General features: G+C 35.8%; 1 protein-coding gene across 1 annotated transcript in view; it reads right to left on the minus strand.

Annotated features, from left to right (window-relative positions):
• Positions 1 to 852: 852 nt before the first annotated feature.
• Positions 853 to 24730, minus strand: part of SERTM1 (serine rich and transmembrane domain containing 1) — a 34695-nt gene continuing 10817 nt past the window's right edge. The window contains exon 2 of the mRNA XM_074189448.1: positions 853 to 3892. Within this exon, the coding sequence (XP_074045549.1) occupies positions 3378 to 3701 (324 nt within the window). The 5' untranslated portion in view covers positions 3702 to 3892 and the 3' untranslated portion in view covers positions 853 to 3377. The remainder of the gene's footprint in view (positions 3893 to 24730) is intronic.

A 24730-nucleotide genomic window follows, 5' to 3' on the forward strand; every position in this document is an offset into this window, starting at 1 on the left:
ACCTCAGTTTTCTCATCTATAAAATGAGCAGCAAAAGGAAATGGCAAACTACTCCAGTATTTTTGCCAAGAAAATCCAAAATGGGGTCATAAAAAATCAGACCCAACTAAAATAAGTAAACAACAATAATAGAAACAGAACTTCTAATCCTCCGTATCACAAATTTTGCCCCAGTGTGGGGTATTGGAAAAGGAGTTTGGGAGTCAGGAACCCTTTTGCCAACATCTGTGGAGTCTACAATAAATCTCCAATAAATTTGCACTATATATAAACAGATTGAGAGTCCTTAGAGTAACTCCAATTGAGGGCATAACAAGTAAAAGATTTACTTGTTGTTTTCTTTTAGGTCACTCACATCATATGGACATAATATTAGTAAGGATAGGGGGCAGCTAGGTGGCATGGTGAATAGAGACTTAGGAAGACATGAATTCTATTTAACTTCAGTCATTTACTAGCTATGTGACCCTGGGCAAGTCACTTAAACCTGTTTGGCTCAGTTTTCTCATCTATAAAATGAGTTGGAGAAGAAAATAGCAAATCACTCCAATTTTTTTGGTATAAAACCTTCCCAAATAGAGCCTTGAAGAGTTGGCCATGACAATATATTGATCTGATGTGTGGCTCATAATCATTCCCTACTTTCTCTCTGAGAAAATAATTTTTTCCCAATCCCAGTCAGATATAATTTTGATTCATTATATAGTGCTGAGGACTTGTATAAATATCACCATTATCATCATCATTATGAAGAGATGGACATATGGTTGAACAACAACAGGAAGTAGTCATAATAGTAACAGTAGTCCCAGTAGTAATAAACAGAATGAAGCAGACTTTGGATGGGCTCCAGGTTTTTTTATTCATCAGGTAAACTTCCAACCCTTTTGAACACCTTCAATATTCTGAAAACAAATTCATCTCAAGCTGTTTTGGTGCCTTGGCAAATGTAAGAAGAACAAATTGAATTTATCTTTTACTAATTGTCCACAAATGTGCTGCTATTTATCACATATGAAGTTGAGTGCAATGAACGATTATTACCGGTGACCACTTTTTTTCAGGATGTGTCCAGGCATTCAAAACTTTCTTTGAATGGCAATTTCTTTCTGTTAAATAGGGTTTCTTCTAATAGGGATTTTTGTATCTATCCTCTTTAGAAGGAAAAAGGCAGGGCAGCTAGGTGGTGCAGTGGATAAAGCACCAGCCCTGGAGTTAGGAGGACCCGAATTCAAATTTGACCATAGACACTCAATAATTACCTAGCTGTGTGACCTTGGGTAAGTCACTTAATCCCATTGCCTTTCCAAAAAGAAGAAAAAAAGGCAACATAGACTATTTTAGGTGATACTGAAAAAACTAAAAAATAAATTTTAAAAACTACTTTATCTAATCTTATTCTTCAGTCATTCAAATTGTCCCTTTGAAATATGCATAATCCTATGCTATAGAGATGATGTTGTCATTTTGTAACACATATATTTGTGTGTTTTATCCAATTTAGATCCATTCATAAAAGGAGACAGGTAGCAATATTTGCAGTTCTCTAAATCATATTTTCCATCACTTTTATTCCTTCATCCATTAGTTGCTCTGCTTTATGAAGTGATAGAGATAACTTCTGCACAAAACTTAAGTTAGCAACTATGTACAACTTCTAGGCCATTTATAAACACTTGGTCAGTTAAAGATAGCCTCGACTTAATTTATTTGTAGCTATATATTTAAAATGAATAACTTTGTGGTGCTCTACTTTAACAAGTTATCTAAGTTTTCCATATTTACCCACATGAGTGGTATATCTATGCCCTGAAAAATCTTAATTGAACAAATGGTCACTTTGGGGGGGGCAATCCTTGTGATTGAATAGATTTGGCCATCCAAACTAGTAGTTGAGTTAGATTATGAAAATTCCTTTCAGATTTAAGTCTTATAAATCTTGAAATGGATAGGAATTGCTCATGAAAAGACCAATTCCTATAAAAATATACATTGAACAAGACATGGTCATTTGAATTGCCATTTGTTCACACATGACTTTGGCAATGAGGCACCTGATGGCAGTGAGTACTTTTATGCTATGGGTACATTTACTTATCTAGAAATTCTTGTTCTTAAAGAGTCAGATATCTTTTTGGTGCAGCTTAATTTTCTTCATGTGTAAGACCTGTGGCAGGCCTAGAGACAGGCCTTAGGTTCCAGCTATACTTGGTTTGACCATCACAATCTACACTTATAGAAATGTCAACTTTAGACCTCCTCTTGAAATTCTGAATCACAGTACAGGATAGCATATGACAATAGTAGAAAGGGAAGTAACATTCACTTAGAAATTTGAATGGGAATACATACATAGCTTTTGCATTTCAGTTTCTAACACTTTCAATTTAATGTGAGTCAACATATACCTGATATCTTGTAGCCTTTATAGATTTCTGCATTAAGGTGTAAAGGGTATGAAACTGAATACATGAGCACACTTTGATCAAGTTGGTTGTTGCAAAGTCATGACAGAATGATATGCTTATAGTTTATTTTACATGTGCTTAATTCCCATTGGTGGAAATCAAAGGTATGAAACAAGAGTTCAATGTTTTTGATTTATGCTGGAATATACCTGAAATTGTTAATTATCATCACAAAGAATGATAAAAATATGGAACACTTGATCTGGGACATATAAGTAGGAGTAAAAACCCCAAGAGACTGAATATATTGAGAATTTCATGTGAGGCTCACAGTCATTCCTATCTTTCTCAATGAGAAAATAATTTCCTCCCAATCTTGGTCAGATATAATTTTAATTCATTAAAATCAATTTAAACAAATTTTGGAGTCTTTCATCAAAATATTATAAATTTCACAAGGATCATTCAAATTGAAGTTAATTTAACACTTTTTTTGGGTCATGGAAAATATTCTTTCCAATGCTGAGGGAACACAATGATTCTAAATAGAAAAAAAAGCACAAATTTAAATGGAAGTTTGGTTGGCTCCAGTGATCAAATGGTTTTTCAGAAAATATGAAATCCAGAAGCACACAATCCAATGTCACACAGATGAAGTGAATTTCAGGTAAGCATGTGAGTATCCAATGCCATGGAATTAATGGATCCCTCTACTTAAAGGCAGATCAGGTCTGTCAGACAACTTTGGGGTGTGAAACCCCCATATAATTTCTCAATCCTTAAAGCTGTTTGTGTTAATATTGTGTTCAGAGATGAAAAAGTGCTGCTAATTAAAAGGGAAATTGAGACTAAGGGATGAGGGGGTAGTCTAAGAGCTCAAAGAGTCACGTCTTCCAGGATGACCTGAAAGAGTCACCATAACATGCAACTAACTCCCTCCAGCACCAAAGTGTTCTTTTTCATTTCTCTTCAGGAGGAAAGGTTGGAGAAAGTAGACCTCTGAGAGGAGATGCTACAGACTTCCAAGTTAGTGAATGAACTCCCAGCATCACTCGGGTATTCAGGATAGGACGAACTAGATGAGATGATGTTTTTAAGCCTCTGCAGAGCAATGATTAAGAGCAAGAGCAAAAATGCCAAAAGGCTGAGAAATATTGAAACATAGATATAGACGTTGGACAAATGACCAGAAGATGAATCCACAGAGGTGGACAGGGAGGTGGGAAAGAGCTCTAAGAAAGTTCCATTCTCCACACTGCTCACAATTCCAGATGAAGGATCAGGGTCTGACATCTTTGTGGTGTGAGAGAAAGAATGATTGTACTGATGACCAAAAGTTACAGTCAGACAAGGTTTAATTTGGACAGATTCTGTAGTTTTTCATTTTTCCATGGAAATGCTGGCAGAAATAGCAGATTATTTTATCTGAACTGAGGATCTTGCTTTTCAGACAAGTACAGTTGAGGATCTGGTGTCCACTGGAACTGTAAAAAAAAAAACCAGAAAGAACTGAGTATAGTGCTCAGAAAACATATGAGGCAATTCTGAATTTTTGCTTTCCTTTTTTTTTTTGGTGTGTCTATATGAAACATTATTATTAAACCTAGTAGGAGAAAAACCAAAACTTTTCCCTAGGAGCAAGTATGATTTACCACATTATGAACAACAACATGACAATGAACTTTTATTATCTCTCCACAGTACACTAGGTGCTAGGTTTCTCCAAGTTGCTAAAGATAAAATTAAAATACATTTCTTATGTGTTCCATCTGTTGCAATTTCAACACATGCTGCAGTATGAAGTTCTGTGCATAGGCCCCCAAAGATTCAAATCAAGGTCTACCTCCCCCAGGAAATTCAAATTTCACCAATTCTGAAACCCATCAACCCACCCCCAGACCAACTCGCCCCTATTCGCAAACTCTGGGAAAAATTATATTTGTAGTTTCTATTGGGATCACAGTTGCCTGTCTTATTTCTCCTATTAGACTGTAGTCTCCTTGAGGACAAAGACAATGTTGAAATGTTTCCACACTTTAATACATACCCCCAAACCTGTCAAATAATTTTAGAAAGAAGAAAACTGAGATTTCCTTTGCCTTATGATGATAATGTTTGTGCTATGTTCTTGAAGAAGACCATGATATCAAGGAGATAATGCCATGACAAGTACATGAATTGGATTTGAGTGAGCTGGTGTTGCTCTAAGTTACCAACCTCACTTCCTCCTCCAGAATCATTTGGGCTCAGTGGTCAGAGAGGAATCAGGATGACTGGAGATGGTCCTGGGTGTAAGGTAATTAAGGTTAGGTGACTTGCCCAAGGTCACACAGTAAGTAAATGGTGAGAGTCTGAGGCGGGATTCAAACTCTCATCCTCTTGACTCCAAAGCCAATGCTCTATCCACTGATCATCTAGCTTCCCCTTTGGGCAGCTAGATTGATTCTTCTAAACTGAAGGTAGCCAAATCACCATTTCCTTAAATTGGCTTGTCAGTTGTCAACTTACACTAGGCAAAATGTATACATCTTGGATCTTTTCTTTGAGTCTATTTCCCATATTTCTCTTCTTTCCCATCCATATTTTAAAGGAAGAAAAGGCTTGCTATTGGAGAGTAGGTTTGAGCTAAAGTGTGGTAGAAATCAGTGAGTTTCATCTCTCTACAGGAACAGAGATAGTATGTAGTATTTTTTCTCATCTTGATCTCCTCTGGGGCAAGACAGAGATGTAATAAATTAAGAACTGGAGGAAACCTCAGAGGCCTTTGATTTTGCTTGTGAGGAAAATAAGTCTGGGAGGTACAAAGTGACTTGCTCAGGATCACAAATGTAGTAAATTTCTGAGGTAAGATTTAAAGCCAGATTTTTCTGACTCAAAGTCTAGTGTTGTTTCCAGAATGCAATGGAATAGAACTGGACTCCTGTTCTGAATAGGGTCTCTGGTATTCATTAAAAAATTAGTACAAGATATTTTCTGCTTGGGACAATGGTACATTTAGGCCTAGAGGATGAAGTTTGAAGTGCAAAGATTAGAGAAGATCAGTAGAAGGCTCTTCTTGTCATGTCCATGGTGAATACTAATGGGCTGGAATAAGTTCAAATGAGAGGCCATGCTAACATGAGGAAATTCAAAATTATGCCATGGGAGAAATAGTTTAAAGAAGTGAGAATATGCAGTCTGGAGAAAAGAAGGCAATTTAACAGTCACCCCCAAATATTGATCTATTTGAAATTTGCATAACTACTTAATTGGAGAGTCAAGTATATCTCTGATATTTTGGGAATTATTTAAAAAAGTAAGTTTGAAGTATGTTTTGGGAAGAGAAAAAGAGGGAGAAACAACTTTTAATGAGTTAAGAACAGAGAAAAGTAGAATGGAGGAAAGCAGTATATTTTTATTCATATTTTATTGCCTAGAAGAATATGGTTAATATTAGATGGAAACTTGGATATCATTCTATAGAATACAGGAATAGAAATTAAGTGGAAATGATGCAGAAGTTGGGGCAATGACTATGGTCTCTTAGAAGTGACCATGTGTTAGTACTGATTGAAAGTAATAATATATGCAAGGGATTCAGTAAAGGACTTTATGTAAAACACATTTGGAAAGCAATGCAATGGAAAGGGATGAAAGGGGTGTGATGAATATCTTCAAGTATTTAGCAGACCCTCTTGTGGAAAAGAGATACAACTTATTTGAACAGACCTGGAAAAATTGGTAGTAGTTTCAAAAGGGGTAATTTTGGATTGATATAAGGAAAATCTTCCTAACAATTAAAATCAACTAAAAGTGTAATGGTCTTCAAGTGGGAAGCTGAAGAACCACTGGTTGGGAATGTTGAAAAAGGAGATACCTGATTAGTTATGGATAGAGCTAGAACAGCTCTGAGGTCTCCTTTAAACTGGAGAGTCTGTGATCTAGTTTGGATATGATTTCTGGTACAAATGGAAGAACTGAATTCATAAAAGAATTATATAATTTCAAAATAATTGTCTAAATTTCATGCCCTGAGGACACAATGCTAGTGGCAAAACAGTTCCTATGGCACCACTCATTTTCTCTCTGTCCTGCATTTTACCTTTAAAACTTACATTTCCTCTCTGTTCTCCAAATCTAATTAAATATGTGACTCTTGAAGAATCTGACATTCACTGGTTATGACCAGAGCAGGACTGCATTAATGATCCCCAGGAAGGAGCTGCCTCTGAGGAGGCTGTTCCTATCAGGGCCAGCTAATGAATTTTAGCAAGTTCCTCTGGGTAGACCAGTGACAACATCTAGATAGTACCTAAAATAATTTGTCTCCTACAGCTCATTATGCTTTGCCTGATGACTTTAATTCCATTCTACTGCCACAGGCCCTTAATAGTCCTAAATGAAGGAATAATTATAGTTGGACATAGAGTATAATATTTTTTATTTATATGACAAGGATGCTTTACATAACTGTAGCAGTCCACTCTAGCCTAGGTCAAATAGAACTGGGAAGAAGCCTAGAGATCATTTAAAAAATTTTTTTTATTAAAGATATTATTTGAGTTTTACAATTTCCCCCCAATCTTACTCCCCCCCCCCCACACACATACAAAGCAATCCGGCAGTCTTTACTTTGTTTCCATGTTGTACATTGATCCAAAATGAGTGTGATGAGAGAGAAATCACATCCTTAAGGAAGAGACAAGAGATCTAAGAGGTAACAAGATCAGACGATAAGATATGTTTTTTTTTTTCTAAATTAAAGGGAATAGTCCTTGAACTTTTGTTCAAACTCCAGGGCTCTTTATCTGGATACAGATGGCACTCTCCTTTGCAGACAGCCCAAAATTGTTCCCAATTGTTGCATTGATAGAATGAGTGAGTCCTTCAAGGTTGATCATCACTCCCATGTTGCTGTTAGGGTGTACAGTGTTTTTCTGATTATGCTCATCTCACTCAGCATCAGCTCATGCAAATCACTCCAGGCTTCCCTGAAATCCTGTCCCTCCTGGTTTCTAATAGAACAATAGTGTTCCATGACATACATATACCACAGTTTGCTAAACCATTCAGCAATTGAAGGACATTTACTTGATTTCCAATTCTTTGCCACCACAAACAGGGCTGCTATAAATATTTTTGTACAAGTGATGTTTTTACCCTTTTTCATCATCTCTTCAGGGTATAGACCCAGTAGTGGTATTGCTGGATCAAAGGGTATGCACATTTTAGTTGCCCTTTGGGTGTAGTTCCAAATTTCTCTCCAGAAAAGTTGGATGAGTTTACAACTCCACCAACAGTGTAATAGTGTCCCAGATTTCCCACAACCCTTCCAACAATGATCATTATTCTTACTGTCATATTGGCCAATCTGAGAGGTGTGAGGTGGTACCTCAGAGAAGCTTTAATTTGCATTTCTCTAATAATTAATGATTTAGAGCAATTTTTTCATATGGCTATGGATTACTTTGATCTCCTCATCTGTAAATTGCCTTTGCATATCCTTTGACCATTTGTCAATTGGGGAATGGCTTTTTGTTTTAAAAATATGACTCAATCCTAGAGATCGTTTTGCTCACTCCCCTCAAATTATAGATGTGCAAAATGTGTCCCAGTGAAATGAAATTAATTGCTCAAAGACACAGATAGCAAAATGTAGAGCTGGGATCCAAATCCTGTCTGATAACCCTAAGTCCAGCTCTCTCCATTTATTTCATGCTCTCTTAGGGGTAGCATAGCATGGACAGAACACAGGTTTTAGGATTAGAAGATCTGGTTTTGAATACTGGCTCTATCATTCATTACCTGTGTGACTTTGGTCAAATTATTTAAACTTTAATAGCCTAATTACTTTGTCTGTAAAGCAGGTATGATCCAGGTATGATTCCTTCATAGAGTTGCTGCGCTGAAAGCAAATGATAAATCTTAAAAACTTGCATAAACATAAATTTCTACATTACATTATTTAATTATATTATATTATATATAATTATCTTAATATACACTGGTAAACAATGCTATAGTATAGAGTATAGATATTTGTGTATATATATTTATGTGTATATATTTGTGTGTGTATATATATTCATATGTGTACATATATATTTATGTATATATGTGTGTGTACATATATATTTATGTATATATGTGTGTGTACATATATATTTATGTATATATGTATATGTATATATACATATATATGTATACACACACATACACACACACACACACATATATATATATATATATATATATTATATATATATATGTTTCTGTTGTTCAGTCTTGTCCAACTCTTTGTAAGCCAATTTTGGAGCTTCTTTGACAATGATACTAGAATAGTTTGCAATTTCCTACTCCAGGTCATTTTATAGATGAGGAAATTGAGGCAAACAAGGGGAAGTGACTTGCCCAGGGTCACACAGCTAAGGAGATTTGAACTCAGGGCTTCCTGACTTTATCTACTGAGCCACTTAATTGCCATATATTTATGGGTGTATGTTTGTGTGTGTGTGTGTATATGTATGTGTTCATAATATGTATGTATGTATAAATACAAGATACACAAATTTACAATCCATCCCAAATTTTCACATGGACTATTTGTGCCTGATCTATGTAGCATCTCCCCATTTTGTATTAGTCTGATCAATCACAGCCCAATCCAGTGTAACTTGACTCTGATATAGTAATATCATTTTGGTCTTCGAGAATGAAGGACAGCAACCCACCAACCAACTAACCAACCAACTATGCACAGAGTATATAGTTTAGTCCATATCTGATATATGCTATTCTGTATATGCTATAAAATATACTGTACTATGTAGTATGATATATAATATATTCTTATAATATAGCATCTAATATGTCTATATGATATTATATATATTATACCATATTATCTTATCTTCTGTTTTACTATACTATATTATAATATGTTAATGGAAAACATTTTGTAAACCTGAAAGTACAATATAAATAATAAATTAAATAATAAATAAAACTCATAAACTTTAAAACATAATATAAATATCAGTTCTTTTATCTAATGATAGAATGAGTGAGTCCTTCAAGGTTGATCATCACTCCCATGTTGCTGTTAGGGTGTACAGTGTTTTTCTGATTATGCTCATCTCACTCAGCATCAGCTCAATGCAAATCACTCCAGGCTTCCCTGAAATCCTGTCCCTCCTGGTTTCTAATAGAACAATAGTGTTCCATGACATACATATACCACAGTTTGCTAAACCATTCAGCAATTGAAGGACATTTACTTTGAATTTACATTGAATTACAAAAAATTGTCATGCTGTAAAACAGTCTTATTTCAGAGAAACAAAGAGGCCTTATTATTTCTAGATTCTGAGAAAACTGATCAATATTGAAGTGTTTTCTTCCCAAAAATGAATTCAATTTTGCTTAACCTTAAAGTTTTCTGAGAAAAGTACATTGTCAGTTGATAATATAGTATATAGAATACCCATAATAAAAGATTTCTCTAAAACATCTCTTCCACCAGATAACCTTAATATATAATGATACAGAGTGAAAAAAGAAATATTGTGAACTGATTTTTCCATTCTTTTTCCTTAAATTGCTTTAGAGAGAAAGGTTTGGGATTTAATATAATTTTCAAATCACTACTTAAATTTAAAATGGCAAGAAAATCAACTTCATTTCAATACTTGAGAAGAAAGGGGTACATGTATTGTTAAGCTTACATTTAATTTGGTAGAATTCAAAAACACCTTTTTCCTATTTTCTTGCTGAAGTTAAAATTGGATGTAGCTCCATTTTATTGTTTACATATTTTATTCTATAGTGTATGGATAATAGTAATGTGCCAGAAATGAATAAAAGACTAATTTTCCATATATATGTAAAGAACTGTATGAAGCATTGAGCTCAGAATGGCAGTGCAGAGGTGAAATTCAATCAATCTGCAATTCCTCTGGGATAAAGGATTCTTTAGATCGTCCTCTTTGAATAGTTCCTCCTAATAGTTTGCATTTAAGCTATAGATGAGACTTCATCTAAAATGCATGACCTCACCCTTTCTCTGTCCTGCTTTTCCAAATGGCTCTCCTTCCAGGTTATACATAATGGCCATGGCAGCAGGATTTTGATGCTGTTTCCTAAGTAATCTTCAGAAACTCCTTGTATAGATGAGCAGGAAGGAGAAAACTGCATCCCAATATTATGAATTATAATCTGTGGAAATGATTCATTTCATGGTCATCCAATTTTATTTTTTTCTGAATTCAACAAAATAACTCAGAACATTGGGGTTAAGCAAACAAGGTGTGGGAAAACTTAAGATCCCTTATTAATTAAGTTTAGTTGAGGTGGCATCAGGGACATGCTGCAACAGAAAGGAAGGACATTGCTTCTCCAGGCAAAGGGGTTTTTACTCCTAGTCCCTCCACTAACCAAAGGTCATTCAATGCCCCTCCTACCTTGACCATACATTATGTTCTTTATGGAGTTATTAAGAGGAAAATATTGTATTCCAGAAGAAAATTCGTATCCTCTTATGTTTAGAGATTGAGCCATGGTAAAGGGTAGAGATATTGTCAACTATCCTCAGGGTAAAATGTCACAAAATTGAGAGTCTTCTGACTAGATACTGTTGATAATCAACAACCAACATTGCAGAAATAGTGAAGTAAAAACTACAGTTTATAATGCTCAGGATGTAGGCCTAATAGTCTACATACCCAATAGAACTGAATATTTGTTTTAGACTATATTATCTAGGGTACATACATTTTGGTTATATAAGCAGGATATATATATATATATATATGTATGTATATGTATATGTATGTATATAAAATGGAATTTCAAAGAGCAATTGGGAAAGATAATGATTTCCACGTCAAAGAACAGAAGGAGATCTATATCAGGTAAAGCAGGAAACTAGCCAATAGTTGATGTCTCAGCTTGATTTTGCAAGCTAGTTGTATGCAATGCTAATCTTAAGCAAATGGCAGTAAGAAAGTTATCACATCATAAAGTGAACAGAGAATGGCTGAATGCTATGCCTACTCTTGAAAAGTGATTAGGTCAAGGTAAATATATGTCACATCAATCAAGTACAGGAAAAGGAATCCACTGTGTGGGTAGCAGGGAATTCTGTTACAGTATGAATCAAGTCTACTTTATTCTTTTCTATTTTGGCTTATTCAACATGTCTTCTGGGTTACTCTCCCAACTCCCACTCCCACTCATAGACTGGGGATAACAGAGAACACCTTACTATATCTCCTCCTCTCAGGGCTCTAGGGGTCCGAGTTTCTAAGACTTGCTCATAAACTCTTACTGTTTTGCTTTCCTCTAATAATAAGCTAGTGGGAGAGTAAGAACAAATGTATATTGGGATACTCTGTCCCAAAAATATACATAGACTCTCAAGAAGAGTGAGCTTAAATTAGAATGCAGTGGTAATGAGGTACATGTGTAGGATACATGTGTGGCAAAGGGGTAACTTATAATCCCTATCTCTTTTTAGCTTGTAATTTCTTTCCTGAGCCCATGACTAGAATTTTTCTCTCTTGCAAGAGGTCATGCTCCATAAACTGCCCCTTCCCTTGGACAATCATCTTTTTGTCTCCATGTTTGTATTGTTTACACATTAAAATGTTGTCTGGGCCCTTACATTCCCAAATATTTCATTTCTTCCTGATTATCTATCAATTAGTTTTACCTTGATATCTACATTTTCTCTCTCTTTATACTAACAAGTAAAAATGCTTGAGGCCCAACAATGTTATAGTCTATTCAATTCCATTCCTGAAGTACAGGGGAAGGCAAGGCACCTGGCTAAGCTTGGAGAACAAGGGAAAAAGTTCCCTCAGAAAGCTAATCTTCTATAAGACAGATAAGAGGCTCAGGTAAGACATCAGTATTGTTTCCCAAGTATGTTAGATTTTGAGGATCCATTCCCATGCTCTTGTCCTGTCCTTTTATGTATATATTTCCTACACATCTGCCTGGAGTGGGGTACCATTTACTTCCCTGAAACAGAATGAAGATAAATGATCCATATGGAATGGAAATTGAGTCTTTAACATTTCAGTATGCTTTTCTAACAGACAAAGTTGATTTACGTATTTGTCCATTAAATTTATCACAACTAACCTCTTGGTTTGTGAACCTTACTTCATTCACTGTCTGTTGCTCCTTTCCCTTCAATGGGAACTTGCAAGTTTTTTATTTTTTTCAAAAGGAAACCTGGATGGATAGTTTGAGGAAATCATCTAATGAAAGACCTTTCCAATAGATCTTCATCAAATGTTCCCTATACTCAAGTCTTTTTTTCCACACTCCAAAAAAGTGTTCTCAAAAATATAGCAAAGTTGAACTAGAATTGAAAGAGATTAGATTGCACATATCTCAACCTGACATTAATGAAATGCTTTCCTCAACTGAACAAGTGACACACTGAGGATATTGCAATTCTGTTACTTTAGCTCCTATCTGAGATCTCTCATTCTGAAGAATCCAAAGCAGAAACTACTTGAAACTTTGTTGCTTTTAGTCCAGAGATCATTGTACTAAAGACATGCTTTTTCCTGAGTTTGGATAGGGATGAAAAGAAATCAAATTGGATTTGTCTTCTATGAGGTACATTTATCATTTTTTGATGCTGTCCCAAAGCATTTTTGTGGGCTTCCTTATATTTATTATAGTCTTTGAGGAACATGAATTGAGAAAGACATTATACTGATAACTCACTCCATCCCTCCCTTTCTGAACATTCAACTTTATTTCAACTCAACAGCATTCATTTAGTATCTCCTATATCTGCAGGCTAAATGCTGCATAAAAGATGCTTTAGTTAGAATCATGACCCTAAAGAAGCTTGAAGTTTAATGGAGCAAATAAGACAAATGCACAAATAGCTATAATGCTAGGAATTGTGGCAAGGAGGGAAAACTTGGAGTCAGGAACTGTCTGGGGTAAGAACTCCCCTTCAAATATTTGTTAATTATAACCTTAGGTAAGACCTATAATCTCTCTCACTCTCCATTTTTCCATATTTCTCTAATTTCTTGACATGATTTTATAGAAATCAGAATTTCTGATGTCTGGATGCTATGGGAATCCTTGGTCTTATGAATATAATTTGTATCCATTACTGTAAATCCATATTTGTAAAATAGGCATAATAATAATAATATACTTATTTCTCAGGATAGTTGTAAAGATACAAAGTACCTTGAAATCTTAAAGTACCATATAAGTATTATAAGTATATTATTATTAAATATACCAAGAAATCTAGAGTGATATGAGGGTTCACAAGAAGAAGAGATCACTTCCATGTGAAGTCAGGAAAGGTTTCGTAGAGAACATGACCTTGAATTTGGGTAAGATTTTCACAAATTAAGTATACAGAAAGGAGAACCCATATGCCAGAGACAGCCCAAGCAAAGACACAGAGACATGAGAATATTTTGGGGATATTTGGAATATGTAGTAGTAAATAATTGAGTTTGGCCAGAATACAGATTTCTGAAAAACAAAGGTGTGGGTTTTCTTCCAAGACTTAGCTGAGGAGGCTGAAAGACCTGTCTAGCATAGGGTAGGTGAAGAACAATGGGAGGTAATCTGGATGGATTGTTAGGATTGTTACCTGGAAGGTTGCTGTCCTTCAATGCCAAACAAAGGAGTTTGGCATTGATTCAGTGGCATTCGAAAGCCATCGAAGGACTTCATTAGGAGAATTACATGATCAGAACTGGATTTTTAGCATGATTAATTGGTGGCAATATGTATGATTGACTGCAGGGTTGGGAGAATGAAGAAGAAACAATTAACTAGTCTCAGTAAGAACTACTGAAGAACTGAACTCGGGGGGTGATTGTGGGAAAGGAAAAGAGAGAACAGAAGGGACAGATATTTCCAAAGTAGAAAAGACAGGACTTTGCAACAAATCGTGTGTATCAATCAGAGATAAGAAGGAGTCCACAGTGAATCCAGTAGTCATATATATATATATCTGGACAATAAGGAAGTAAAAGATTGGGAATGGTTTTGAAAAGATTATAACAATCATAGACTCATACAATTTCAGAGACTGGTCAACTTGGCCAAACCACATCTGTAAAGAATCCCTTCTTCAATCCCCCAGTAAATGGAGTAAGCCATTACCTTTTTTTTAGGTTATTGTAAAGCAATGGGGTCGAGTGGTTTGCCCAAGGCCACACAGCTAGGTAATTATTAAGTGTCTGAGGTCGGATTTGAACTTAGGGCCAGTGCTCTATCCACTGTGCCACCTCACTGCCCCCAGCCATTACCTTTCAAGGCACCCTCATTATGCTTGTAGAAAAATGTTAAGATGTTTTCCCTCACATCAGGAAATAAACCTCTTTGTTACTTTACCCAAAGTACTTGGCCCTATCCTTCGAGGCAAGCAAAACAAATTTAACTCTTCTTCCACACAAGAATTCTTACTAATGACACTTATGTCTCCTCTAAGTTTTCTTTCTTCAGGCTAAACACCCTTAATTCCATCAACTATTCTTCATATGACATTTATTCATAGTCAACAGTACCCTGATTGCTCTCCTCTGGACTCATATCAATATCTTTCCCAATATGTGATGTCCAGAAATGAACACAAAATTCATGATATGTACTGTGAGTTGTTGACACCTTCCTCTGGATACTGTGTTTCTCATTCATTCTTTTTTTAAATTATTTTTTTTAGGTTTTCAAGGCAAATAGGGTTAAGTGGCTTGCCCAAGGCCACGTAGTTAGGTAATTAGTAAGTGTTTGAGGTCAGATTTGAACTCAGGTACTCCTCACTCCAGGGCTGGTGCTTTATCCACTATGCCACCTAGCCGCCCCTTTCTCATTCATTCTTAATGGTATCTAGGACCTATCAAAGTCCTTCTGAACCCTTGACTCATGCAATCTACTAACTCCCTTCCTAGGTTTGTGTCATCATCAAATTTGTAAAACTTTCATGCTGTTTATACCTTTTTTCCACATCATGGATAAAAATGTTACATACAACCAATTGCAAATCCCTAGGTTACTCCAATGAATATTTCCAGGTTGCTGTTGATCAATTTAATGATCACTCTGAGTCTGATCATGTGGCCATTTGTGTAGTAGTAGTAGTAGTAGTAGTAGTAGTAGCAGCAGCAGCAGTATTAGTAGTTGTGGTTGTAGTGGTAGTAGCAGCAACAGTGGTAGCAGCAGTAGTGGTAGTAGTAATTGTCTTTCATGATTGAAGATGAACATGTGGTCATACATATGATGACATAAGTTGTACATTCTGTTTATTATAGTGGGGGGGGTGTTGTACAAAGTCATCCTTCTCACTACCTTTTCCAGAATCATTTCATCCCTTGACCTGACTTGTTAGGAAACAGGACTTCTGGTGAAGGTCTAGATGCTATGAGAAGGAGTCCTTGGCCTTATGGATATAATTCCCTTCCATATCAGCAAGTTGGCACAGTGTTCCAGCAACTCTGGGTAAAATACCAGTATGTGAATTATCTGGTGACAAATTGGCTACCACATGTTATATAAAAAGCATATCTTTTGATGGTGTAATTGTCAATATAGCCTTTTCTCTCAGGTCAATTCTGAATCTAATTAACTTTATTATCTTCTAGCCCATGTCTGTCCAACCTCATCAGCAAAAATATCATGACAGATTTAATTAAATGCTTTGCTAAAATCAAGGGAAACCTATGACATTCCTTTGTTCTGTCAGTCTAAAACCACTACTTAAAAAGATTTAGGATTAGCCTGCATGAGGAAATCACCATGCCTCTCTGTTCATTACTTCCTTCTCCAGGAGTTTGTTAACCATTTCATTAATTGCATTGCCAAGAGTTCTGTTTGAAAATTCTCAAAATAATCTATAGTGTACATTTCATTCTCTCCTCTTTTCAAAAAAGTGGGACAGTTATCCTTCTTCAGTCCTATAATAATTCTTCCCTTTCCACAATATTTCAGATTATTGATATTTGCTCTGCAATTACATTTACCAGTTGGATTAATTCTTCAACATATACTTCAACTGAGTCCAGAAGAACTCAATAATGGCAGGACATTGTTATTATCTCATGTATTAACCTCCTATTAGCCATTTTTTGTTCTGTCCTTTCTAGTCCAAAAATCCCAGGTTCAAAAATGCCAAGTCCCTTGGTATGGAAACAAAAAAGAAAATTAAGCAACTCTACTTTCTCTCTGTTATTTTTTCACCTGAACAATTAAAGACCTGCTATTTAAAAAGTTTTAAATGAATTTCAAATAAATTTCATGAATTTCAGAACTCAAGTTCAGATTGTAGATAGGTCATTTTTTTCTCGCTGGTTTTTGAAATAACTTTCATGGACCTGGATCAACTTTCATGCTGCTGGATCAATCAGCAGCAAAGGATAGAGAGATAGATAGACTCCTCCTTTGTAAAATGTGAGGGGTGGGATTGAGGTGGGGAAAAGAATAGTTTAAGGCTATATGACCTTTAAAATTTCTTCCAGTTCTAAATCTAGAATCCTATGGCACATAGAATCTCTTTCTCAAAAATAGTATTGGGTCAGTATTTCCAAGGTGAGGTAATATCATTTTTGGAGAGATCAGGGAGTTTTGTGCTCTAATTCAAGGAAAGATTGCTTGTTCTGGCTAATATCATTACAATGACTTCAATAAGAAATAAAAGGCAGCAACCTGAAGCTTACAGAAAAATACAAACTTGTCAGGAGAGAATGGAATGATGATGATAACCTTTGGAAAAAACCAAGATTGCTCCCTAAACACTTGAAAAGTGTATAAAAATAGTCCTAGAATTATAATGTGAAGATTTGTGGGCAAACACTATATATAATGAGTCTGTGTAAAGAAAGAAGGTAGGAAGTAATATTGGTCTTTCAAGATGTTATAGCATTTTTAATGAGAGCTTTCAGGCTCAATTTCCCCTTAATTCTGAATCATACTCAATAATTTAGGAAGTGTATAAAGAGAAAAAACCTCTAATTTCTTACCAGTGAAATCTGATTACACAAAGGGAAGTGTGATTACTTTGAACAAGACTAGACAAGTCTTTGCTCTGGAAAAATGGACTGTATTTGTCCACTGTAAACAGACATACTTTTTCTCTGTTGCTTACTATTCAGATTGCACAATTATAAGTGAAATCATTTATACTAGATATTTCCAGAAGAGCCATAATTACCTAAGACAAGAACAGGAAAGGTGCCTTTATTTGGGTGTTTGGGTAGGGTGGAAAGGAGATATGGAGACCCTGGGATACCAGGATTAAGGAAGAAGAAATAAGAATATATTAAAGCTCTTTCAGACACTTAGCTAAGCAAAAATCCTTATTTTAAATTCACCTGGTAGGCTTTTATTAAGGGTCTAATATGGTGTGCTTCAAAACTTAGTGCAGTTTAAAAATTTTTTTTAAATTTAAGGCAAGGTCACACAGCCAGGCAATTATACCCTGCTTTGATACCATTGAAATCCTGATTTATGATGAATTAAATACTTGATATTAAAAACACTATTAGTCATCACAAGAGATCTTTGAGGCAGGTAACATATATGCTGTTATCTCGATTATACATATAAGGAACCTGAAGTGACTTGGTCAAACTAACATATAACAGAGCTAAGATTGGAATACATATTTTCTGATCCTAAATGCAATGCTCTCTTGACTATATTATAGCTACCTTTCAAGCTAGGATCGATCTAATTTTAATCTTATTTTAATAGACAATCTTGGGAAGAGTTACCAATATGTTATACCAGATGGCATTTGTCTTCCCATGGTCAGTATCACTCTACCACATTTTTAGCATTCTGAATCATTCTTTAGTTAGTTGAACAAAATTCCAAGTTGTTTACTGTTGTTTGTCATTCATTCTCGAAAAAGACAATGACATCAAGGAGATGATGCCATGACAAGCAATTGGATTTGAGTGAGGTTATGCTATGGTAAGTCATCAGTTTTCCTTTCTCATCTGGAGCTATCTGGGTCCAGTGGCCAGATATGAATCAGGATGACTGAAGATGGCCCTGAATGCAAGGCAATCAGGGTGAAGTTACTTCACCAAGGTCACACAGTTAGTGTCAAGTGTCTGAGGTCACATTTGAACTCAGGTCCTCCTGACTCCAAGCTCAGCACTCTATCCATTGTGCCACCTAGCAGTTCAAGCTAGGAAATGGAAGTGATATTCTGCTTCTCCTACAAGTGTGCATGTATACAAATACACACATACATACACACACACATCCATCCTTCCATCCACATATCCAGACATACATGGTGTCCCAAAGATCTTAATGCTTTTTAAAAATATATACATATGCATATATATATATATACATATACATATACATATATATATATATATATATATAAGCAAAAGACTGTACTGATGATTAGTTCATCAAAAGAAAGACTTGGAAATATTGAATTGTCAAATTCTGTCACTAGATAGTATATGCTGATGCTTGCTCAGTGTTGATGGGGTGCCATGATGCCTCATTGATATGGGAGGAAGGAAAACCAATCAAAGCCAAGAGCAATCAGACCATCTATAATAGTTCTGTTTCCTATCCATCAGTCCATGGGGTAGAATGATTCTGCTAAAGGCAAGTGAGAAGGTTGCCTTGCACAACATAGCCCTCACATCACCAATCACTTGGTGGTGAAAGATGTAGTAGTAGTAGTAGTAGTAGTAGTAGTAGTAGTAGTAGTAGTAGTAGTAGTAGTAAGTGTATATAATCTTACATTTAAAATTATATAATCTTTAAAATCTATAAGTAAATGAGTTTACATGATTTTGGGTCATAATAAATATAAATTTAAATATTTGTTAAATACATAAAATTACATCTTATGCATATATGTGTGTCTTTTGTTTTGTTTTCTCCATTCTCCTAATCTTTTCTTTCCTTTTCTCTCACTGTCTTTCTCCTTTTTCATTTTTTTTCTTTTCAACTTATGTTCTAGAAGGAGTCAATGGTACTCATGGTTTTTTCCTATCACTTTGCTATTCAGGATTCCAAGTTCTAATATAGAACCTAGAGGATTCCTCTGGGGATGGGTTCATACCACTACAGAATTGGTCTCAGAAAATCCACATAATTTAATAAAAAATTATCAAATAACTACTATAAACAAATTACAGTGCTAAGTGCCTGATCCTAATGCATCTCCATTCTACTGGTGGGAAATAACATGTGAATATATAATTAAATAAAATTAAATATATAAATAAAATAAATTAAAAAGTGATTTCCAGGCTGTGAGGAGAGCTCTAACAAGGACAAGGAGAGGGGAATGAGGGATCAAGAAAGCTAAATCTTGAAAGGTACTAGGTAGGTATTCAAGAGATTAGCAGAAAGAGAATTCATTCCAGGATTGAGGGAAATCTGTATAAAAGTATAGAAATGGAAGTTGGGACCCTGTGTATGGGGAAGAGCAAGTAGACCTGTTTTACTGAAATCTGTCTACAAGGAAAGAGAATTGAAATGTGAAGGAGAATTCTGAGAGGATGTCTATTCAACTCTTCCATCAGAAGGACCATAAAAAAAACTCTGGACTAAGTGTGGGCAGTTAAACTTCCTGGGAACAGCAGAAGGAGACATTGAAAAGGTTGATGGTTCACTGGCTGCATTATTTCACGTGACATAGGAACTATAACATTGATCCTGAAGTCAGAAGAACTTAGTTCTAGTCCTGACTGACATTTATTAGTTACGCGAACTAGGCAAGTCACATAAGTCTTTCTGATTCAATTTTTTTCATCTGCAAAATGGGAATTTTTATCTACTCTAGAGGGTAGTTATTAAGGAAAGAGCTCAATAAAATCCTAATTAGGGGAATCAAGGAGGGCTTTCATGGAGAAGGCAGCATCATGGAGAAAAATATTACATTCAATAGACTATAAACTGCTTGAAGGTAGGAATTATTTAATTTTTGTCATTTCTGTCTTTCTATTCCCAGTGAACTTTTCTTAAAAGGTTTTTGCAAGGCAATGGGGTTAAGTGGCTTGGCCAAGGCCACACAGCTAGGTAATTATTAAGTGTCTGAGGCAGGACTTGAACCCAGGTACTCCTGACTCCAGGGCTGGTGCTCTATCCACTGCGCAACCTAGCCACCCCTTCCCAGTGAACTCTTAATAACCCCTTTTCATTGATGTAAAAATTATGATTATGTATACAGTCTTAATTAAGTGCTAATTATCCTGGAGATTCAAAAAAACCTACAAACCCAATACTTCTATCTGAAGTATCTAGTTAAATGAGGTTAAAAATGGAGGTTGAGAGTGTGGAATAATTTAAAATAATTTCCTCAAATCTCTATTGTGCTTTTGTTCACAGTGCCAATTCAGGTATGGTACCCCAATATCTTCCTAGGAAGTTATGTGCTAAATTAGTATTTGATTGAGAGAAATTACCTCCATCAAGGTAATGGAGAGACTTGGCAGGGGAAGAAAAGGAGTATGATTAAAAATAGTATACCACACTTATGCTTTATCTTCATGCCTGAGGATATTTTCAGCTTTTTAATTGCATGAATGTGAATTGTATATAAAAATACATAGATATAAATATCTATCTAAAATATGCTGTATATTCACAAAATGTTTCAGCTTAAGATTTGAATTTAGAATAATGTCTATCACCAAGGAATAATTAATAGCAAATTAATTAAGTAGGTTGTTTATATATTATCAACTATAACCATTTGCTTGCTTAAACTAGGTCTTCTTTCACTATAGGCTAGATTTTCTTAACTAGTGTGAATTTAATAGTTCCCAGGAGGAACTCTGGCTTATCACATATTTTCACTACTAATAGTAGTTGAGAACAAGGTTTAAGAAGAGGTTTACTAAAGCTAATGAATACTTGTCATTCATAACAGAAACACCAAAAGAGCCCTAATTAATTAGGGTGTTAATTGTTCTTCCCTTCATATATTAGCCCAATCTTTATCATTATACATATAAATTGTGTTAAATAAATTATTCCATTCTTTCATTCTTCCACAATGACTGACAAAGCATGGTTATCAACTATCCATTATCCAGGAAAAGTAGGCCCTCCAAAGAGGACTACTTAGACATTAGCAACTCAGGCAGACTGAGTGAGTATATATATATATATAGTTTGGGCTTGCCAGAATTAGTGGTTCATATTTAGCAGAATACTCATGTAAAGAAAATAGGATACAAACTTCAGAGTTTATCCCCTGGGGACACAAAAAATATACACTGGAAATACTCAAATAAGCCAATAAAATCCAATAAAGCAGTAATGATCCAGAGACCCTGTAGCCTGATTCATAAGGAATGGTGGTCAACCAAACTCACGGATTCAGTATCTCAATAAACCCATGGCACCTGCTAGTCCTTATGACTTGGCAAAGATACTTTTAAGACCATTTTTTTTTTTTTTTAGTTTTTGCAAGGCAATGGGGTTAAGTGGAAGATCTTTTTTTTTAATTTTTTTTTTTTTTTTAGGTTTTTGCAAGGCAATGGGGCTTGCCCAAGGCCACACAGCTAGGTAATTATTAAGTGTCTGAGACCGGATTTGAACCCAGGTACTCCTGACTCCAGGGCCGGTGCTTTATCCACTACGCCACCTAGCCGCCCCGGAAGATCATTTTTTAAAGAAAGTTCAATTTGTCCAATTGAGTAAATGGCTACAGCAGAGCAGCTAGATGGCACCATGGACAGAGTTCTGTGTTTGGAGTCAGCAAGACTTCTCTTCCTGAGTTCAAATCCAGCTTCAGCCACTTTGTAGTTCCATGACCTTGAGCACTAACCCTGCTGCCTCTCAGCTATAAAGTAAGCTGGAGGAGGAAATGGCAAGTCACTATATCTTCACCAAGAAAATCCCAAAATGGGATCACAAAGAGTTGGATACAACTGAAAAACAACTTATTTGGGAGATGTGTAGGTAACTTTGGACAGGTGTACAAATAAGGTAGTTAGCCTTACTATTTTCCTCTGCTAAGGATAACTAAATCTTGATCTGAGTTTGGTGTTTGGGTCATTTCGTTGCATTCACTATGCATCAATCAGTGCTCTTCAGAAAATGCCAACTGTATCTTCCTCTTGTAGTTTTCTTTTATATTTCAGGACAGAAAAGTAGAAGCATCTCAGTGGTGTGCTAGTGAATGGTTAATGACAGGCTCCCTGACAAGCTCCCACAGGCTCACATATATAACCTATGTCAAATTCCTTGCCTTCTCAATAGGTGGGGGGGGGGTGAAGGGGGTGGGGGGGAGAGAAAAGGAGGAGGGAGAGAATTTGGAACCCAAAATTTGAAAACGTATGTTAAAATAGTTTTTAGATGTCATTGGGAAAAATATAATCTTAAATTAAAAAATAGAAGTAGTTCCAACTTTTAAATTTCATTTATATTATTCACATTTTCTATCATTTTCTTAAGTCCAGACCAACAGAACAATCAGGTCCTGATTTTTTAAGACGTAAATGCTCACACTGAAAATTTAATAATCCTAGCACATTTTTGAAGGCACCTTCACTTAGGTGAGATGGGGCACTGGTTTTAATATAGACTAACTAAAAAGCAGCTTGCAATGCTGTGTGAGGTAAGGAATAGATTCCAGGCTTAGTGCTGGGAATCAAATTCAAATTTTTCTAAGAAACTTAGTGTTTCTATATGCAAATCACTTAATCTTTCTGGGCCTCAGTTTCTTCCTCTTGGTTGGAGGAGGTTAGATTTGATGAGTTTCTTCTAGCTCCAAATTTCTGCTTTTTCTACCCCCTCCCCTCCTTGCATTTGTATATATTTGGTATTCCACCTCTGACATATATTGTCTTTTTGATCTTGGATAAATCACATAAACTCTCAGTGTTTCCAGGCAATTCTCTAGGGCTGTAAATTGTAGGGTAGGTGACTTTTTATATTGGTAGAAGGAGTTTCCTTTTTTGGAAGGTCCTGATGCCAATGAAATCATGGACCCCTTCCCCTAAGGTGATATATAGATATAGATATAGATATAGATATAGATATAGATATAGATATAGATATAGATAGATATACACACATACACTTGTACCATTTACTGCAATGGATTGTAAGGTTCTTGGAGGCCGAAACTGTTTCATTTTTGTTTTTTGTATTTCTAGTGCCTCCCACAGTTTCTGGGAGCTATAACATTGATCCTGAGGTCAGAAGAACTTAGTTCTAGTCCTGATTGACATTTATTAGTTATGTGAACTAGGAAAGTTGCATAGCTCTTTCTGATTCAATTTTTTCATCTGCAAAATGGGAATTTTTACTTTCTCTAGTAAATGATTTGCCATCCAAAATAGCTAGCTTTTATATAAATAGGTTTGCAAAACATTTTACAAATATCTCATTTTATCCTTTCTTGGGAGGTAGTTGTTATTTTTATCTCCACTTTACAGATGAGGAAACTGAAACAGACCAACGTAAAGAGACTTGATCAGGGTTACCCAGTTAGTAAGGGTCTAACTTAGATGGGAGTAAGGGTTTGAGTTAGATGGGAGCTTCCCTGCCTTCAGGACTAGTGTTTATCCACTGTGCCATCTCGAAGCCTGGAGACAAAAAGTCTGTGTGTGTGTGTGTGTGTGTGTGTGTGTGTGTGTGTGTGTGTGATTTCATAAACCATAGCCTCAAACACTCTGTTGTAGCACACAGACTATAGAGGAAAGAGGGTAGCAGACCTATCAAGATAGTACACAGAAAGCAGCCAGGGATATTCAATGAGATCCCATCGTGTAGCATGCATATAACAAGGTATTCCTAATCATGCAAACCATTCTAGGCAACACTTCACCATGCCCACTTGTAAATCAACCAAAGGAGAGCCACCTGAGGTGCTTCCTCTAAAACTCTTGACATTGGATGGTTAACTAAGAAGCATCTGATATATCAGTTAGTCTTTGGTAGTCTTGTGTAACTTTTTTTCATTCCAAATCAGGGATAGGGAAGGTTTATTTTTATTTAAGAAAGTTTCAGGGGGGGTGGCTAGGTGGCGTAGTGGATAAAGCACCGTCATTGGAGTCAGGAGTACCTGGGTTCAAATCCGATCTCAGACACTTAATAATTACCTAGGTGTGTGGCCTTGGGCAAGCCACTTAACCCCATTTGCCTTGCAAAAACCTAATTAAAAAAAAGAAACTTTCAGAGTATGAAGTAGCAGATATAAGGTCAGCCATAGCCTTAACTCTAGGTAGACCTGGGACTGATTCCTGCCTCTGACATTCTGATAATATGAACCTGGAGAAGTCACTTAACCAGTGCCTCAGGAAACTATAAAGTTACAAGTGGATAACTTGCATATCTGCATTGGTGAGATGAGTTTAACC

Source organism: Macrotis lagotis, chromosome 1 (genome assembly GCF_037893015.1).
Source record: "Macrotis lagotis isolate mMagLag1 chromosome 1, bilby.v1.9.chrom.fasta, whole genome shotgun sequence".
NCBI classification, from domain to species: domain Eukaryota; kingdom Metazoa; phylum Chordata; class Mammalia; order Peramelemorphia; family Peramelidae; genus Macrotis; species Macrotis lagotis.